This window comes from Denticeps clupeoides, chromosome 10 (genome assembly GCF_900700375.1).
Source record: "Denticeps clupeoides chromosome 10, fDenClu1.1, whole genome shotgun sequence".
NCBI lineage: Eukaryota > Metazoa > Chordata > Actinopteri > Clupeiformes > Denticipitidae > Denticeps > Denticeps clupeoides.
In genome coordinates, this window is record NC_041716.1 from 14,644,626 (window position 1) to 14,663,861 (window position 19,236).

General features: G+C 41.6%; 1 protein-coding gene across 23 annotated transcripts in view; it reads left to right on the forward strand.

The window, feature by feature from the left end:
• The window catches only part of rap1gapa (RAP1 GTPase activating protein a), a 79,433-nt gene that overhangs the window by 46,559 nt on the left and 13,638 nt on the right, over positions 1-19,236 (forward strand). For 16 of the 23 annotated variants that reach the window (XR_003751047.1, XM_028993919.1, XM_028993902.1 and 13 more), the window contains 9 exons: positions 4,814-4,907; positions 14,043-14,078; positions 16,256-16,303; positions 16,716-16,754; positions 16,865-17,050; positions 17,998-18,101; positions 18,378-18,456; positions 18,664-18,717; positions 18,904-18,987. Coding sequence is in view for 22 of the 23 variants with exons in the window: in XM_028993902.1 (XP_028849735.1) it covers positions 4,814-4,907; positions 14,043-14,078; positions 16,256-16,303; positions 16,716-16,754; positions 16,865-17,050; positions 17,998-18,101; positions 18,378-18,456; positions 18,664-18,717; positions 18,904-18,987 (724 nt within the window). In the remaining variant the exon portion in view is untranslated. Of the gene's footprint in view, positions 1-4,813; positions 4,908-6,713; positions 6,779-11,787; positions 12,057-14,042; positions 14,079-16,255; positions 16,304-16,715; positions 16,755-16,864; positions 17,051-17,997; positions 18,102-18,377; positions 18,457-18,663; positions 18,718-18,903; positions 18,988-19,236 lie in introns of those variants that run through there. The other 7 variants (XM_028993899.1, XM_028993901.1, XM_028993910.1 and 4 more) reach the window with 4 other exon arrangements.

Sequence of the window (19,236 nt, forward strand, 5' to 3'; positions counted from 1 at the left end):
GTGTGTTGAGACAATATCCCAGCTGCAGCATGATAAAACCCCGAGGCCGGGTTAGAGGGACATCTGTCGCGGAGACGTGGCCACTGACATATTCCAAAACAGAGGCTGCGGCCGAAGGCTGGTCACAGCCGAGTAGCTGCTTCCAGTCAGCTCACACTGCACGTCGGACCTGATTGACCTGCCACAATCTGGTGTTCAGACTGTGTGGGTTCTTCCATCTGACAATTTCCAAATAAAGATTTCCACTCAAATTCAAAACCATGTGTGAATGCCTCGACTCACATGTGGGCAGACATCATGCCATCCTCATCCTCGTTAGCCTTGTGCTGAATCGCTCCTGCCATTCACGAGCTTCACCTCCACCTCATTCCTCTAGGATCCTCTAGGCACCGGACCTTTTTTTTTCGGAGCAATTCCACATACAACTATGCTGAACTCAAGATGTAGGCAGTAAACAGTGCAGGTGGTGGACACAAGTTAAGAGTAACATTAATACCATTCTCTTGCACATTCCCATGTTCCTTGACATTGGTTCAGGAGACCGAAATTATCTGTCAACAGATATCCTGTAGCTGAAGTGCATTTAGTGTATTGATTAACCACTATCCGTCTCACATTGTCCTGAGCCCCGAGAATCAGTCTGCAGTCTCTAAATCAAGTTCAGGAACTGTGTTAAATTGTGAACGCTCAGCTATAACGGAAGGTTGTAAACGTCTTGCATGGACACGATCACAGAAGCACATGGAGGAGACCGTTTCTCTCTTGTCTTCATCGATCTGAGTGGGTAGATCATTACTGTGCATTGACACAGTTTATCTTAACATTGTTTGTGCTAAAGAGGCTGTAATTGTTTGCTGAATGTTGCATCTTTTTAGCCCCGGTGTTCTTTTAGAGGTGAGAGCTGAGGGGACGGATGGGACTGGGTGTCCAGTCATGGAGGTCAGATGCAATCCATTTGCGTTAGTTTCTACATTGAACAGACCATGCATCTATGGAGACAGGTGGAGCAACCATGACAACCATGACATCGTAGAAACTGTCTAATTTTAGTGTTTATTTGTAAGTGGGATGCCTGTGCAGCCGTTCCATGTTTTTTTTTCTTCTTCTGCTGAACTTACTTGAACCTCTCCCAGTGCACATCTCTGTCCTGCGGCAGTGCCCTCCACACCCACTATGTGCAGTCTGTGTTCTGGTGGGCCGTGCTTTTCAGCCCATAATTGGTGGGTTTAATGAGCCTCATCTCCTCTGTCCAGCTTGATTTACTTTGCTACACAAAAATCACATTTGGTGAAAGCTATACAGCTGTGTGAGTCTGCAGATCCAAAATATTTTTTTTAATTAGTTTATACATATAAACTAATAAGCACACGTTTCCTTACATCTTCACATGACACAATGTTCTTTATCCTGTGAAATGACATCACAATATTGTAATGTATTGTGTAGCCCCTTTATATGCAGTTTAGAAAAAATATATATTTTAAAGTTAAATATAATTTGTTTTCATAATTTAAAGGGCAATACATCATACATTCCTTACACATAAGTCAAACAAATATTTGACCTTTGTGTAAGGAATGTATGATTTATTGCCATTTAAATTATGAAATTGATATATTGCCCTTTAAAATATGAAATTAGGGAGAAATTTAGTATCTTAAGTTAACAATAAAAAAAAAGCTTTCTGATGCCTTGGTGACACCTGGCTCACCCAAGTGGCACCCATTCATATGAGGACTGGGTCTCCAGATGATCAGGACCCTTTATAAGTGCATCAGCTGGACACCCTTGTTGTCCTGTATTGTTTGTTATAAGATACATGCTTTCTTTGAGTTGACTGCTGTTCGGCTTTTGGCAATGCCGCCATTTTGTTCTCTTTATTAAAAACTCACCATGTTTCACCCGATGTGCACCTCTCATCTCACCCCACCTTGGCACTACAAGCTTTTGTAAAGGATGTTCATTTATACAGTGAGTACTTGGTGGGGGCTTGGGGTTGATGGGTATGAAATTACATTATGAAAACAAATGACCCTTTCAACTATGCTCAACTTATTTACGATGCCCTTGCAAATTTTAATTTTGTTTATGAGGAACAACTTTTCTGCATATTATGAGGAAGATGTAGTAGGTTTGTTGTTGTATCTGGTATCCTGAACAGTTTATTGCATTTGTGTCTCTGATTGCCTTGATGATGTGTCACATCTACGGACTTATGGGGGAAGGAAGCGCAGAGGTCTGACATTCTGGGAAGGTTTTTTTTTTATTATTAAATAAACAATAAATACAAATAAAGAATGGCGCGGTGGCCGAAAACGATTTAACTTAAATGAAGAATGTAAACAAACCCGTAGGCGTGTGGCGATTTATGAGCATTTATACATAGGAATTTGTGATTTGCCAGTCATGTAATGAAAGTCATGTAATGACCAATTATACAGGAGTCATACATGCAACACATGATTCCAGCATAATGTATTGTAGTATACATTATGCTCAATATAAAGCACAAAACAGTGGGACAGTGGTGGCCTACCGAGTAAGGAGGCAGACGGTTGCCGGTTCAAATCCCAAACCGCCAAGGTACCACTGAGCAAAGTAGCGTCCCCACAAACTGCTCCCCAGGGGCCTTTCTGCCCTTTGCTCACTAAGGGTGATGGGTTCAATAAAGAGGACACATTTTGCTACTGCAGTGTGACTTCAATTCACTTTCAAAGCTAAACAAGCCCTGCTCTCAGGATTTCACTGTTATAAGTAGAATGTTGTATAGTGTGTCTCTCATACAGAAGACTGAAGAAGCAGATTCTACAGTTCTGTTTTCTCCAGGTGCTGCAGGAGCACCGCTGTGTTTGGAGAATTGCCTTTTTGTGTGGATGCACAACTTTCTTCCGCATGTGATATTGCTAGTGCACAGTGTATCAGTGAGGCATCTCCTGTACAATGAGCTAGATTTCATAAACAGATGAAAAGCCCGTTCTTCCTTCTCTACTGAGAGAAGGATGAACTTATTCTGTGTCAGTTGTGCCCCATGGGCTCTCACCTGTATGAATGCACAAGAAATAAAATTCATCCCTATATCTGCTCTGGCCACCCTGTTTTCTTCTGACTTTACAAAGTGATTATATTAACGCAGCAAGTCCCCCCATAAACATTTAAAGTTTTCATTTCCTTCGCCGGGATCAATAGACAGAATAAACAAAGTGTGTTTGTGTGCTGGAAGCGAATTCTGTTCTGCTTGGATACTGGTACAAGATACTTGGGGCTGAGCAGAGGCCATTGACTTTTCTGACCTTTAATTTAAAGCGCTTAACTCACTGGCCTTAACTCCCCAGTGGCCGTTTCACCACCAACTTTGCTCACACTCTGGTGCAGGTTGCATATGTTTTACTGTGGCACTGCAGCCAGAGGTTAATGAAACCAACCATCTCCTCTGCTTAGCATTTAAATCCAGGGCTGTAATTTAAGGTAATGCATTCAGGAGGCTAAAAGCCAAATGGCCGTATCTTGAAGATAATAGCATTCCACTTTAAAGTAGTGATGAATGTTGTTTTCAGAGGAGATGCTGGGTGCTGTGATAAAAAAAACAGAGAACTGAGGGAAGGAACCATGACAAGAACCTCAGAAGCCACCAGAAACCATGTCTAAGATGTGTGTGTCTTGTGTTTGTATGCATTTATTTATTTGTTTGCTTGTTTGTTTATAGGTTTTAGTTTGATGTAGAGTTTAGGTTTAAGTTTCTTAAAGTCTTGCTCCATAAAAGTAGTTATTTATTACACATATACTATATTTAACATTACAACAATGAAAAATATCCATAAAATGACAAATGCTTGTGTCAGTAATAGTTCGAATCTTTTCATGTCTTAGTAGAGTATGCAGAGGCATTTATTAATACACCAAGATACTTTATTTATACTTTACTGTAGGAAATATACATACTGAAATAGAAATCATGGATACTTAATTCTGATTGGCTGGTAGGTGTGCACTTAAACAGTAGTAGTATTTAGTCTTGTTTAATCCCCTTTAATACATGAATTAATAAGGCAACAAATGAATACAGCAGAATACTATGAAAGTGTGGATCTAGAAAAACATATCTGTTTTTTAGCAAACAAGATATGTAAGATAGCTCTTGAGTTAAAGAGATTATTCTTCCCTAATGTCTAAACGTCTGACCATTGTTAACTGTATATTTGGGCTGCATGTCACTTTTTCATCTGCACACCAATTCTGATGTTTTACATCCAGACAAACTAGTTCAACATGGAATGTGAGGATAGCTCCTTTGTGGCGTCTTACAGCTGCAGACCACGTTTAGCCTGTAAGACAATACAACCTGTTTCTCCCCCTGCTGCAGAATAATGTGAAATCTAATAATAGCTCCTTGTGAAAACAATGGAAGTCCTGAAATTTGATTTGTCGATCCCCTAATCTGGCTTGTTTGCCTTTGGACACATTCAAACCACTCTGAAGACTTATGGGGCAGTTAATTGAAGGGTAAAGCTCCAGTGGGATTAGGACCTGACACACCTTCTTTTTTGTGTTTCTGCCTCAGCTTGTGTGTGGAGATGGTACACCCAGATAATGTAAAAAATAAACAATATGCGGCTCGTTGTTAAAATATGGAAACATATTAACAAATTTAAGTGGAACTTCTGATTCACGACATCCTATTAATAGTCTTCTTTTTTAATCATTTGTGAGCCGTTGTGTGAATGGCGTAATTGTAAGTGTGTGTATCATGTGCATGCATGCTACAGTTCTGTGTTCATCCTGTGCTGTTCTGTTTCTTTGTTGTTTTTTTCTGCAGGAAACAGGATGGAGGCGAACCTTGCATCTCCACCACACTAGAGCCACCACTGTTCACCTCGCCACTCCCATACTCCCCTGCAGCGTTCCTCAAGGTACTGCTGACCTGTGACCCCAGGGGTTTTCTGCAGCTGCTTTGTCATGTAGTACTGGGTAGTCTTTCAATAACAGACCTTTAACACAATGAAAGTTTAGGAACACTTCTAGTGGCCCGGTGGTGGCCTAGCAGGTAAGGAAACAGATCCGTAATCAGAAGGTTGCCTGTTCGAATCCTGAACAGCCAAGGTGCCACTGAGGTCCCCAAAACACTGCTCACTGCTCACCAAGGGTGATGGTTAAAAGCAGAGGACACATTTCTTCAGCAAGCCCGTATACTTGACATGACTTTGGTGAAACAGCATGTTGTTTCTCAGCACCAGTGTTTTTATCCTAGTTGCTTAAATATATTGGTAAGGATATGTATAATTTGTCTCCTTGTATGAAAGTGAAGTGATTGTCACATTTGATACACAGCAGCACAGCACACAGTGAAATTTGTCCTCTGCAGTTATCCCATCACCCTGAGTGAGCAGTGGGCAGCCATGACAGGCGCCCGGGGAGCAGTGTGGGGGGACGGTGCTTTGCTCAGTGGCACCTCAGTGGCACCTTGGCAGATCGGGATTCGAACCGGCAACCTTCTGATTACGGGGCCACTTCCTTAACTGCTAGGCCACAACTGTACAACTGCAGACTATAATGAAATGCTATTTGTACATGTGCTATGGTACATGTGATGGTTGATCACGAGACTCATTGCCGGGGTGAGCCACAGCCATCAGCGGGTGGGAAACGAATGTGAACAATGGAAAAAATTGAATTTCTCCTGAATTAAAACAAATCATATTTGTTTGTTCATCACACGGCATTAGCACAAATGATTGACGTCTTGTGCAATCAGATCAGAATGATTTAATTAAACGCCGTCCATCTTTAATTAGCGGAGGTTAATCTAATAGTGTCTGCGTCTGTTTTAATAAAACTGTTTCTCAGTCATGCTGTCTTTTTGTGGAAGGCAATGAAAGCCTGCCAAAACAATAAGGATTATTTTTCTGTGCTGTGTTGGCCTGTTAGCATTTGCTTAATGGATTTAGCTTTTTTCCGAAAGGAGTGTTTTTTCAAAATGCATTTTTGTTACACTTACCTTGATATGGAAAAACAACTGATATTAGGATTGATGCAAAATTTCAAATTTATTAGGTATTAACCTGCATGAACAAAGATGGTTCTAGAGATTTTAAGGGGCTAGATATGCCACAGATCATGGGATTCATCTAAGCCCATCAGAGTGTCAGTTTGGAACTAACCTTGGTAAAACCTGCAACTGTAATTTCCTTCTAAAAGGATGGATAAGATGTTTTTTTTTCATTCTCGTGGTCCTACATGAACGTCTTTGTCCTGTTTAGGACTTTCCGAGGGGAAAATCTGGCTTTGGGTGCAGTTTGTTTCAGAATGCCCCCCCATCAGTGACATAAGTCCAGGGAGGCATAATTAATCAAACTTCTGATGTCTGACGTCTAGTGCTGTCCATGTGGTCTCCAAGGTCACCAGAGTGATGACTAAAAATACACGTCTGTGACTTTATTCACTGTAGGACCATAGGAATATAATGTGCAAGCCCTAGACATAAAAGGTGTCACCTTTACCAAATTGATGTGAGTGGTTTCCTTTTCAGCACTTAATGTACATGGCAGCGCACGTAGGCCGGGGTGATGGGAAATTCCGCCTCCGGAGATTTCAGAGCTTTTAAACCGAACGCCGTTGAGCTCGAAGATTAAGAGGATAGAATCTCTGTGATGTCAGAGGGCTTTAATGGGGTTCAACAGTCCTAGGAACGACTTACCCGTGACCCTCTGCGGCTCAGAGCGGGCGTGGGCGTGGGCGTGGGCAGGGAGGCAGAGGGCTGGAGGATGGCCAGGCGCGTGCTGAGGTAAGTGCTTTCTGACGTAGAGCGGTCTGCAAAAATAGAGCATCCAGGAATACCGAATGTAGCATGTGCAGCCTCATCAACACCCGGATGTAGGGCGCGTCTCATTTTTTGGGGTGACGTTGCCAGAATGGTAGAGGTGAAAATTGTTGTCTGGAGGGTGCGGGTGGAAGCGTTTAGTGTATGTGACAGGCAGCAGCTGCATCTGCGCTGGCCCTAGAGGCGGGTGATGAGCAGAAAAAAGCAGATTAGAAACACATGCAGTCGTGACCCCCCCCTCCCACAGCGGTCTGACTCCCAGGGACGGGTCTGTTAGTTTAACTTCACTATGAACTGTGTCTGGGGGCCCACAAGTGGAGCAGAAATTGTTTTGTGGCATTGGTCCTGAGGGCCAGTTTGGGAGAGAAATTAAACTTGAGGGTGGAGAGGGGTGGGCCAGTCTGAAAATTGCACTCCCCACCCCATCATAAACTTAATAAAAACAAACTCACCGCAGAAACGGGCTAGATTATGTTATATGTTTAATAACGCAAAGTCACTCAATATATTTCCATGCACAATTCAGTCTTTTAGTCGGACTATTGTGCTTGTCTCAGGATACGAACATGATTTATTGACGGATTTAAGTCCAGGTGATGATTTCAGCTTTATTGAATTGTTCTGTTTGCAGGTGACCTATTATGTCACAGACCAGAACAACAGAGGTGAATTTGACGGGTTTACAGCACTATGCATTTCATGGTTATGGTGTAATCTGACAAAGCCACCATACGGTCACTTCCAGGTCAGAGCACAGAGCAAGAACTGTGGAGCATGCAGAAACAGACAATCATTTGGACGTGCTAGTCCGAGTTATATATATAGTAAAAGATATACTTTTTGAAAATATATATAAGGATGGTGTGCATGTGTTTACATTTATACATACCTTTCTGAATAGAGGCCATTTTTCCTAATATCAGACATAGTTTCTTATGTTCTACACAATGACATTGTTTTGTTTTGGGACCACAACAAACACATTTTTTCAATGACCATTACGGTGCCATCCATAGTTTTATGCAAAAACATATTACTTGCCTGAATGATCAAATTGTTTTCCAGATTTTTGTGAAAGCTGATCCATGTGTACACCGTATCCAGGTAGTGAGTGGATTAATCCAATCAGATAAATCCGCTAAATAGTGTCAGGGGGGTGTTTTGTAATGAAATGTCCTCAGCAGGGTTTAAATCCACTGTGTATCTCCACTCTTGCTCATGCTGAGTATCTCACATTAAATACCAGAGGACAGCAGATACTGCAGTACTGGCTGTGTCATAATGTTAATCTCCTTCTGGAAATCAGGGCAATCCTTAATTAATGACCCACAACACGCACACACACAGTCTCACGTTAACAAACAATCAGTATACAGACACGCAAATATTGAACGGGAATACTAAATACTGATTGATGAAATTAGGTACACTCTCAGTTTCTCTAATTCTTAATCTCCTGTCTCTCTCTCTCTCTCTCTCTCTCTCTCTCACTCACACACACACACACACACACACAGACAAACAAAGTCTGTTAGACCACAGGACCAGCATATGTATTAAATAAACCAATTACCTCCTTTATTCGACTGATTTCCCTGAGATTACAACAAGCACTCTTCCTGCCTCCAAATGTCTTTCTTATGAGGAAGGAAGGACTGTGACGTTTAACAGAATCTCTCAGACGCTGGCAACTTTTAATACAGGCCCTTTATCATTTTACTTAATTCAGGCCAGAAAAACGGATCTTCCGCTTCGTACTCGGCCTGCGGCGACTCAGAGCAGGGTCGAGGGTCATGATCGATCATCCGGCCTACCATTCGTCCCCATGAGGAGGAGGCCAGATGGAGCTGGGCGGGGCTACACAGACGGCTCATTTGGGCTGTCTGAGTAAATCATAAAACACCCAGGCGTGTTTATAGCTGATAGTGGCCCCGGCCATTGCACTTGTCTTACTGAGACAAATAGTTTAATGGATTTCAGGAGGGTCTCATGGGACATCCGGTATCCAGTCTGTCTTTAACTCACTGTTTTAGTGCAGACACGTCTCTTGGCTGAGCAGTAATAAACATGCAAGTTTTCATCTTACCATACAAGATCATTGCTGCATATTTCCGGTTTCAAATATTTCCCTAAAGTGTATGCGTTCTCCTTTTACATTCTGATGATTAATTCGGAAATGCTCTTGATTGAGGTTATAATGGCAGCATTACAGAGCAATTGCAGAATACAAGGACAGGAGTGAGAGAGCGTTGTTCCTTATTGACCTTCCTGACGCCCATAAATCCTCATCACGGACCTCTGCCGGCTTTTTATGGTGTAATTGCAGTTTATTTTGCTCTTCCGACATCTGAAAACTCAGCTTGAATTCTTATTTATGGCCTTTTATTAAGAAGATTCAATATGTTGGTTTTTTTGGTCTCCACGGCAAGTTTTGTCTTGGTGCAATCGATCAAAAACATTCATCAGAGTTGTATTTTTTTTTTGTTTTTTTGCAGAATAAAAAAATGAGAACTGGTTCCAGTTGGCTGTGAGTGTTTCAAATACAAGTTTATGGCTGTGAGTGTTTCAAATACAATCCTCTTCCCTGTTCTTGAGCCGCACTTTGTGTGCTTTATTAGAGCTAAAGCACTTGATGCTTTATTTTTCTATTTAGCAAAGACCAGCGAAGAGCCCTCTTTGGCTAAGTGTGTGACTCACAATGACTTTTAACAGTCACTCCAAACAGGCCAGTTGTAGCCACTTACATCCACGAGCGACATCAATGGCAGACTGCAGGATTCTGGACAAGCTTAGATTCAGCAAGATTAAACACAATCAGTGATTAAATTATCCTCTTAAAGGAATAGTCAGTTGAAAATAAGAGCTAAGAACAACTGGAACACAACTGTCATCTGTTGCAAACTATATTCTTTTAACTGTGTTCAAAATGTATTTTGTAAGTATTTCATTCTGTTAAAACTGTTTGATAAGTTTGATCTGTGTGAACTTCAACATATACTAAACTGCCACTTTACTGGTGATGACATTACATTACAAGGCTACATGTCTCTGATTGTCTCATCCTAATGTCTCATAACCTCTTTTAAAATAGTGTTGTCTGTTCTTAACTCAGATTAATACTTCATTATACCTCAGATACCTTTAAATGATCAGCAGCATCTTTTTCATGATGACAACATTTTGTGATGCCAGCTGGTGTGTCCCCTTGACGTAATGACTTTGTGGGTCTCACAGTACAACTTGGCCGTCACAGCCAGGTGATGGCATGTGACAGAACTGCCCCTTTCCTTGATGGTTAAAAACAGAGGACACATTTTGTTGTGTGCACTGTGTGCTGTGCTGCAGTGTTTCACAATGACAATCATGTTCACTTCCTGGTTTTCATGGGTAAAGCAGGCCTTTGTTTCATTCTGTTTGATTCAGTATGTTAAAGGTTAGGTAGTGTACATCTACTGCCCCCCCCCCCTTCATTCAAGTCCATATGTGCCATGAATTCTGGGTCTCATATCTGCTGATGGTTTTGTACTCTGACCAAACACACAGACAGGGCCACAGGGTGAAGTGTGTTATTGTCCCTGCTGTCACTTCTGTCCCAGACAGGAGGTTACTAATGATGCTGTCGGCCATTTCCTAATCACGTATTTTTTAGCCCACTGACAATGTCTCTGTTTGTCTTGCTCTCTCACTTGCCTACACACACACACACACACACACACTCCCACACATTTTAAATGTGTAACTACTAGTAACTGGTTAAATGTAATCTTACTGCCATTGGATGTAACTTTTTAAGTGTCTTCACTTGCAGTATTTTACTCACTTCATATAAGAGGATAAATGAAATAAGATTTAGGCTACACACACACACATTTTAAAAATTAATTTCTGTAATGTTTTATTGGTACCAATGCCAAAACTCTGGATGAAGTCATTGCTGTCAGCAAATCCAAAAAAAAAAAAAAACGAATTAAGCAAAGTGGACCAACCACATCAGTGCAATCGAATAAATACAAATCAATAAAATTGACCATCTGATTAGTGTTATGGATTATTAAAATTCTCCATTTTGATTGTCTCCCTGGTTGTTTGTGACCTTAAAACAAGCGAAACATTTTGGAATGGATTTGACCTTGGCAGCTCACTCACTTTCTATAACTGCTTAGTCCTTTTCCGGGTTGTAGCTGTTGGCGCCCAGGGCGTGGCACCAGCCCACCACTGTATCTTAATAGCATTTTATGCAAATATTCCACGATCAAGCAAGTTGTCAGCTGTCCACAGCTCCTTAGCTGGCGTTCTCGAGGCTGCCTGTGAAAATGACGTGTGACGGGGAGCTGACTACAGGCTTTGAACAGGTTCTCCTGATCAAGGTTTGAGGGTTGCTTGACCCTGGGACTGAAAACAGTACTTTTTTATACTACTACTTATATCACTGATTTAATGTGCTGTAATGACTGTAAATATTACAAGATTTTGAATGATTTAACATGCTTTCACGCTGGTCCTTTGTGGATGAGACTGGACTTTGGAGGTTCAAAAGAGGGTCTGCCATGGGTCCAGGTTTTTGATAAGGTTCGCCAGTGAAGGCTGGGGTTGGCTGAAGGTCTGCTTAGCACTTCTTCAACAGTATTAGGATGTGTGAAGGGTGTAAACCTTGAACCCGTCATCCTCCAGCCTCCATGACTGTTAGTCTGCTGTGTAGGGAGTTGTCACCTTCTGTGGGCTGCTGTGTGCGTGTGTTGTGTTAATAGTGTCACATTGGCACCAGGAAGCTCTGACATGGGAGGATCTGTTTAAACGTGGTTTAGGGTGTGAGTGAGAGAGCGGGAGAAGCACAGCCGCTTTGCAGCTCCACCTCTGAGCCTCTGCCAACCAAGCCATGTGTTAGGAGAGTGTGTACACACACACACACCGCTGCAGGAATGCACTGCCTCCCTCTTTCTTCTTCCTATTCACACTGTTAAATAGAGTAGGAGGAGCAACTCAGAGTCTGAACACGAGTTTAGTAGAGACAGATCTTCATGTGAAGTCCGAGGAGAGGTGTAGGTCTGCGCTGGGCGTATGGGATGACTTGCAGAAGCTGACGCTATGGATTTCCAGTCCACTCACTTGCTCATTGTGACCCGTCCAGCCTTTTTTCTCTATATCGCTTATGCCTGGATCTGATGCCAAAATGGCAAAGAATCAGGATGTTTATACGAACCCTCCTCAGGTGACAACGGGACACTGGAAAAGGCCCAGCAGAGTAAGTAAGACTTCAGGCGTACATCACCCATCTTACAGGTGGCCCCGGGTCATAGTCATCTACAGTAAAATGCTAATAAATGAACTATTTACACGATTTATACAAGATACAAAGTGTGCTTTTTTATTTCATTGTTTTATCATGGTTAAATGATTCACTGGCTAATTACATTGCGCTCTAAAGTGGGGCTTGCTGTGACAAGTTTACTGTAACATCTTTGGATATTGAATGAGTTTAGAATTCAGCTTTCAGCATAACTGGTTACTAAGGTGGAGTTGTTTTCTGTCATTTCTGTCACTGTGCTTTGAAGCAGCGTCCCCGCTTGTGACTAAATATGACATGCCTGTGGTCTGACGGCTCCCTACCAAAGGGCCATGACTCCCATACTTCGGGGGGTGTGGTCACCTGTAGATCCTGTCCTGCCTGGTGAAGACCTTTACTGATTTTTTTCCTCATAGTTTTGAGTAAACAGCACATTGCCTGCAGGCAAAGGGAGAATAAATGGTGGTGCTTTTTTTCTGGTATTTTATGTACACACGTAGAGTTGCTGGAACTGATTGGTGTCTAATGCTGCTCAGTGGTCGAGATCAAGCATCTGAGGAGGGATGCAACAGAAAGTGCTGCAGATAATAAAATTACGGGTGGGAACCAAAGAGGATCTCGCCGCATAATAAAACGTTGCCCTCTAAAATATCTATGATATCACAATACAGTTTATTCGGTGATACTCAATACATTGCAGGATCATTTTCAACAATATGATCATAATATGGATAAATGTAAACTGGATTTTATGAAATAAATCTCACAGACAAAAAATTTAAGCGTTTTAGCATTACTGCTCCATAGTGAAATCAGCCTTTGGTTCCTCCCTTTTCACAAGAATAGCACTGAATAGCAGCATACTGACACTAAATCAACACAATATATAGTTTTTTTTGATGGATTATTTTTGTCTCACCCCATGTTTGACGCTGTATAAGTCTGATGCACTTGCCGTCAGTCAACAAAGGGGCAGTGGTGCCACCGTCCCCACACACAGCTCAGAGTTTTAAGGTGTCATACTCACACCTCAAGCCGCACATTTTCTCTGACGTGGCCACTTTTGTGTTTGTTTTTAAGGCAGTAACATTTGCGTTTGGCGGGCGGAGGACGGCGGGCGGAGGACGGCTGCTCTGTGTTTGATTAGGACAGAGCTGTGTGGGAATTTTAGCCTGAGATTATCGCTTGCACTCGTTTGCTGCACTGCTACCGTACCTCTCCCAGAATCATGTGACTAAATGTGGCGTCCGGGCACAAAGAGGGTCAAATCATAACAGCTGTGAAGTGAGCTTAGGACCTCTTATTGTGTGGCCAGTGATAAGTTTGGTGTACTTTGCTTGGGCAAATAAGGGCCATTGTTAGCTGCGCTAAGGGAACAAATAAAAAAAAGGGAACTTATACAGAAGCAGCAATAAATAACGTCCTCGACGTGTCCTCAAAATTTAATAAATGTTTCTTGAAAACCAATATTTTATTGGATGGATATATTTGCATAGCCCAACATTATAAACAATTATGCTCTGAAAAAGTAAATACTGGCAAAACTTTTATTAATCTGTCATAATGATATTTAGAGAAGGGCCGCCCTCTCCAGTGCAAGTCATTTGTTGATTTGGTTGAGTTTGGTGAGCTTGTGCTTCCTTATGTTCATTCTGAAGAGAAAGAGATGATGAGGTAGGGGATAAAAATGTTAGAGGGTGGTATTATATGTTTATGAGTGATGGTCTCGATTCTCGATTTTTCCTACCTTCTGAGTTGTTATTTTTCTGCTGACATGGTGGCCTAATGCACCTGTATAATCCAGACCAGAGTTAGGGCGGTGCTTTTACAGAGGAGTGTGTATGACGTTTTCTGCGCCCAGCTTAGTGCAGACAGAGACAGTGCCCTGACAACTCATTAAACAAATGTCATTTACTCATCTCTTCATCTCATCCCTTCTTCCAGACCTCTGATTTGTTTGAAATGATTGAGAAGATGCAGGTAAGAGCCCTTGTTTTTAGAGTTTTTTTTTTCTCTATCTACATTCCATATGACCGCTTCTGCTAACTTGCTAATTACTCAAAATTTGGTTCCTGAACCCATGTTCAGACTCTGTTGTCTTGCATTTGCTGTGCTCTGCTTTCGCCCTGCATTATTACACCACATCACGGCACCAGGCATCCAAGTTAAACTCTTCATTCGAACGGGTCGAAGCTGAATGTTCACTGACCGCGTCATTCTGTGTTTCCTCGATTGCTTAACGGGATATAAATTTTTCTTGGGATTAGTTTCAGTTACATTGTGAAGTACATTTGAGAGGAGGTTGAAGTGGATCCCACAGGTGTCATTACCCTAAATATGTACATTCCTTTGATGTAAACCATTTTTCTGTTCAGTTTCTGTATCCTCATTGTTGTTATACACTCTTAGAAAGGATGTGTTAAAATTGGCACAAGCTGATTAGTCAAAAAACCTGACAGAGCTGTGGTCATTTGTCCATTGGCCAAACACCCAGGATCAGCATCTGTTTGGTCCATATTTGTTCCATAATTAAAACAGCGAAACCGGATAGTTAACAATAAAAGGCAAAGAAAAATGCCTGCCTCAGGGTGACTATGATGGTGACTAGATAGTTTCACAGACAGGTATTACCTAAACTAAGTGCTATGAAAAATAAATTGTAACCACATAAAACATCACAATTTAAGTTAATTTAATTTGAAACAAAACTTTAAAAGTGCACCATACCGTTTTTTACATTGTTAGCTGTTAAACAATAGCTGGCCCAACCGACAGTGATTTAGGACAGTTGTCATTCCGGAATATGATATTGTGTAAATTGAAGTTGTGTTCAGCATAGTATATCATGTAAAATCATGGTTTATAGCAATGGCAGCTTCTATTGCATTGTCATTTACAATTGTTTAAATGAAAGAAAAAAAGTAAACAATTACTGTTATAATTTCCCGGATCAGAAGATGCTAAATTGAATAATGTGATGTGAAATTGTAATCGAGAGTTCACATTTGCAGCATGAATATTTTTTTACAATATTTGTTGATGCGTTGAGTGCATTCAGGAAGGCAGCAGATGCTTGTCAAAAGGTAAACACAGCAAACTGATATGCAAAGAGGTGCAGTGTGCCGATACTTCAGGATACAGTGCAGGTGCTAACATCTGATGGCATCATCCAGGGTTGCATATGAATGGCTGAGAGGCAGAAGCCAGATTGCTGAGGCTTTTTTAGTGTCAGTCCTTCTTTATTTATTTCCGTTGTTTTACCGGTACCAATGTTTAACCATCTGCTACTGCGCTGGCTGTGTACTGATTGTTTCTCAGCAACGTTCCTTATGGCTTATCAGTGATGGAAACCTTTTTCATAATGGAAGATAAATCTGAAGACAGATCTCTACCTTTAATTCCATTTAATAAACATTAACTGGTAATCTATGCCATAATGTAATAATTCTATTATAATAGCATAATTCTAAATTGCAAGGTGAAGTATAGCTTCTTTATAGGAGGGCTCCTCACACTCCATCGTATGTTTCTTCTGATTGTCTGATGTTTGGTGGACAAGGCTGTCATGCTGTGTTCCCGTGGTTCTCAAACTGTGGTTTAGGTGCTACTCTGACCCCATATATTGAGATTTCTGTTAATATTCACATCTGCTGTGTAGTTTAATTGTTTTTAATGACATAAATGTATCATTACTTGCTTTCGACTTGACAGTGGATAATAGTCAATGATAAATAACGTTAAAATTATGTAAACTAGCTAAAATGGTGGTAATATTTGTGGCAAATTGCGAAATACTTAGAGAAATCTGAGAAACACGACTCTGTTCAACTGCGTTCTGCTATTTTTGTTAGCATTCTTTTATGGATTGTCTCCCTTTGAAATCATTCTACTGGATGGAGTGATCCTGTTCCATCTTTAGGATCCCCTTCTGGTCATGTAACTCTACAGGCTATTCCAGCTGCTTCCAGCTCCTGCTTTTTTTTTCACGCTTGAAACTAAAGTGTTTTGTCTCCTCAATCTTATCCTGAAATAATCCCAAAAGCTGCAGGCACCTGTCAGTGTTCCAGTATCCACCTGCAGTCTGATGTTCCGGTCTTTTTTATGTTTTGGGCACGAGGCTACAGTTCCTCATCAGATGATTTCTTTCTCTTTTTCAGGCCAACAGAATGGATGAGCAGAGGTGCACCTTCCCTCCTCCTCTGAAAGTGAGTTGTTCCCTCCATCTCTCTGTCTGGCACTGTGTCAAACTCCACTTACCTTCGTTTGACAGCTGTGGGGGTTTCGAGAGGGTTTGCCGAGGGTGACTGGGGACTCAGCTGCATTCCTTCTGCACAATACAAAACAACCGATTAAATTTTGTGTAACTGCATTCCCTCCGGCAATTTGTACTATAATGAACAATCAACTACAAACATACAGTTGATTGATTTTGATTTGAAGTGCTGCGGAAAATTAAATTCACAGAATTGATGGAACAGACCCCCTTCCCTTTGCATTTCTGTCAACTTTATTTTTAAGTCTCATGCAATGGCCCACAGTTAAACAGAATTTTCTTTGACAATAAATTTTGTGTACATTAAAGTGCTGGTCTGAGGCTGCTTCCCTTTTTCCTTGCAGACAGAGGAAGATTACATCCCGTATCCCAGTGTTCATGAGGTACACTACCAATATATCAACATTGTACGTGATTGTGTGTGTATTAGGTCCTGGTGGGCGTGTGAGAGGCTGATGTATGACTCTGTGTTCATACTGTGTGTGTATACCAGGTTTTGGAGAAAAGGAGCCCATTCCCTCTCATCCTGCTGCCCCAGTTTGGGGGTTTCTGGATTGAGGGCACCAATCACCAGCTGTGTGATGGTGGTGACCCCGATCAGCTGCTGTCCCCAATGTCCCGTATCAAACTGGAGTGCAACACCACCGCCAAGATTTACAGGAAACACTTCCTGGGAAAGGCAAGGAAAGGCTAGAACTATACATAAAGTTACTTTTAATGTTTTAATTTCAGTAAAACATTAAAAACACTATACCTCAGTGGCACCTTCCTGGTTTGGGATTTCATGTTTCCGCTTCCTAACTGGCTAGGCCACCACGGCCACCACCATATAAGACGTGCATTCCATGCATGAAATTAACATTTAACACAATTTAACAATTTATTTCAAGATATTGCACCTTTTTGACACAAACTTCATATTTGACATTACTCTGAAATGCACATCATAAACCTGGGGAACTCCCAAGAGATCTCCTACAAATTGAAAGTGTGACAGGCTTGGTACAAAGAGGGTTTGAGCAGATTTTCACCCTTGGATTGTTTCAGACCATGTAAAGGCCATGTGCCCTTTCATTGCGAGTAAAGGGGAATCTGATAAAAATCTTGAGGTCTTTTTTTGTTTGGGTACTAATAATAAATCAGTAGCTGAGTGCGAAATTAGAAAACGAGATTCAAACTCCATAACCTAATCAGAAGCGCCAGCTCCAGACATGAAAGACGCATGGTGATGAAGACTGATGAGCTTTTTCATTAAGTGACCTTAATGTCTGAAAATCGAAAAACCCATGGGGAAATGAATGCACAGCCTGTAGAGCAGAAGGGCTGGGAAAAAAACACACACACACACACATATATATATGTGTGTGTATTCGTCCATTTACTTATATAAATGTTTTTTTGATACTGTAATTTAGATAGAAATTTGATCATTAGTAGTAGTACAGTAGTTCATAAAGAGTTCATAAAGAGATTTTGCACAGATCTTGTTGTATTTTACACATTGCTCTGGCCTCTTCGTTTTACTTTCTGGACCTGTGTATATGTCTGTGAGAATGTGTGGTGTGTGAGTATGAGGTCGATCAGATGGGTGGTGAGCTCCACTTTCACCGTCTGTTCTGTTGTCAGGAGCACTTTAATTATTACTCGCTGGACGGTGCCCTGGGCCACCTGGTGTTCTCCATGAAGTACGATGTCATCGGGGACCAGGAACACCTCCGCCTGCTCCTCAGGTGCTGTGATTAACCAGTCGTCACCCCTCCTCTCACCTCTCACCTCAGCCGTGTGACTATTTTATTTAAATCTGACATAAATCAGCCTGCTGTAAGTATAATGACCCATCTCAGTTCAATGTACTTGTTATAGCAGTACTGACCCTGACTTTGTGCTATGGGGTAGTGTGTGGGTTGATTAAAGCACCTGGAAAATTCCCCTTGCTTCTGAGACACTGACTAGAACAACGCACAGACGTCTTGAGCATATATTTCTTTTTGATCTTTTATTTTCAGGAACAAATTGAAAACATATCATGATGTGATACCGATATCGTGCCTGACTGAATTCCCAAATGTTGTCCAGATGGCCAAGGTGAGTGAACCTCAGCCCTGTTTTCCAGACACTTGAATTTTACTGAGCTTTTCTGTCAGTGACTGATAGCTTGCATCCCTGTACGAAATTGCTCCGATTGGCTGACAGCCTCCCCCGCCAGTTACATAGAGAGCTGAAAATAGGACGGCATAAAAAATAAAATCAATGCCATGCCTTTTTGATTTCCTTTGTTTTGCCCCCCCCCAGCTTGTCTGTGAGGAGGTGAACGTGGACCGTTTTTTCCCCGTGCTTTACCCCAAGGTAAGCTGAGCTTTGAACCGTAACATTGCATCCAGTTGCGTTTTTTTTTTTTTTTTCTTCTCTCGTCCTTTCCGCAGTGCAGCAGTGACTCATTGAAGCTCAATTAACATGTCACCTCATTACCATTCAAACTCAGAGCGTTTATTATTTCTGCATGTTATTCGGCTGTTTTCCCTGTTTTTGCAGGCCTCCAGGCTCATAGTCACTTTTGATGAACACGTCATCAGTAACAACTTCAAGTTTGGAGTAATTTACCAGAAGTTTGGCCAGGTAAGCGTTCGATCAATGCATGGGGCATCTGTCCTGGAGAGAGTTGGATGTCTTCTTTTTTGTAGTTGTTTTCTTCCCCATTAACCTTCACGCTGGCATCCTCAGGGTCTTCCGAGCTCTGCTGAGATTATTTGCCTCACTCATCTCTCTGCACTGATGAAACCACGAGTTTGCCGAGGCTCAGCTCTGTCAAGGCCGGCTGTCTTGACCTTTAAGTCTGAAGAGATCAGACATGTTTGTTGTTTTGAG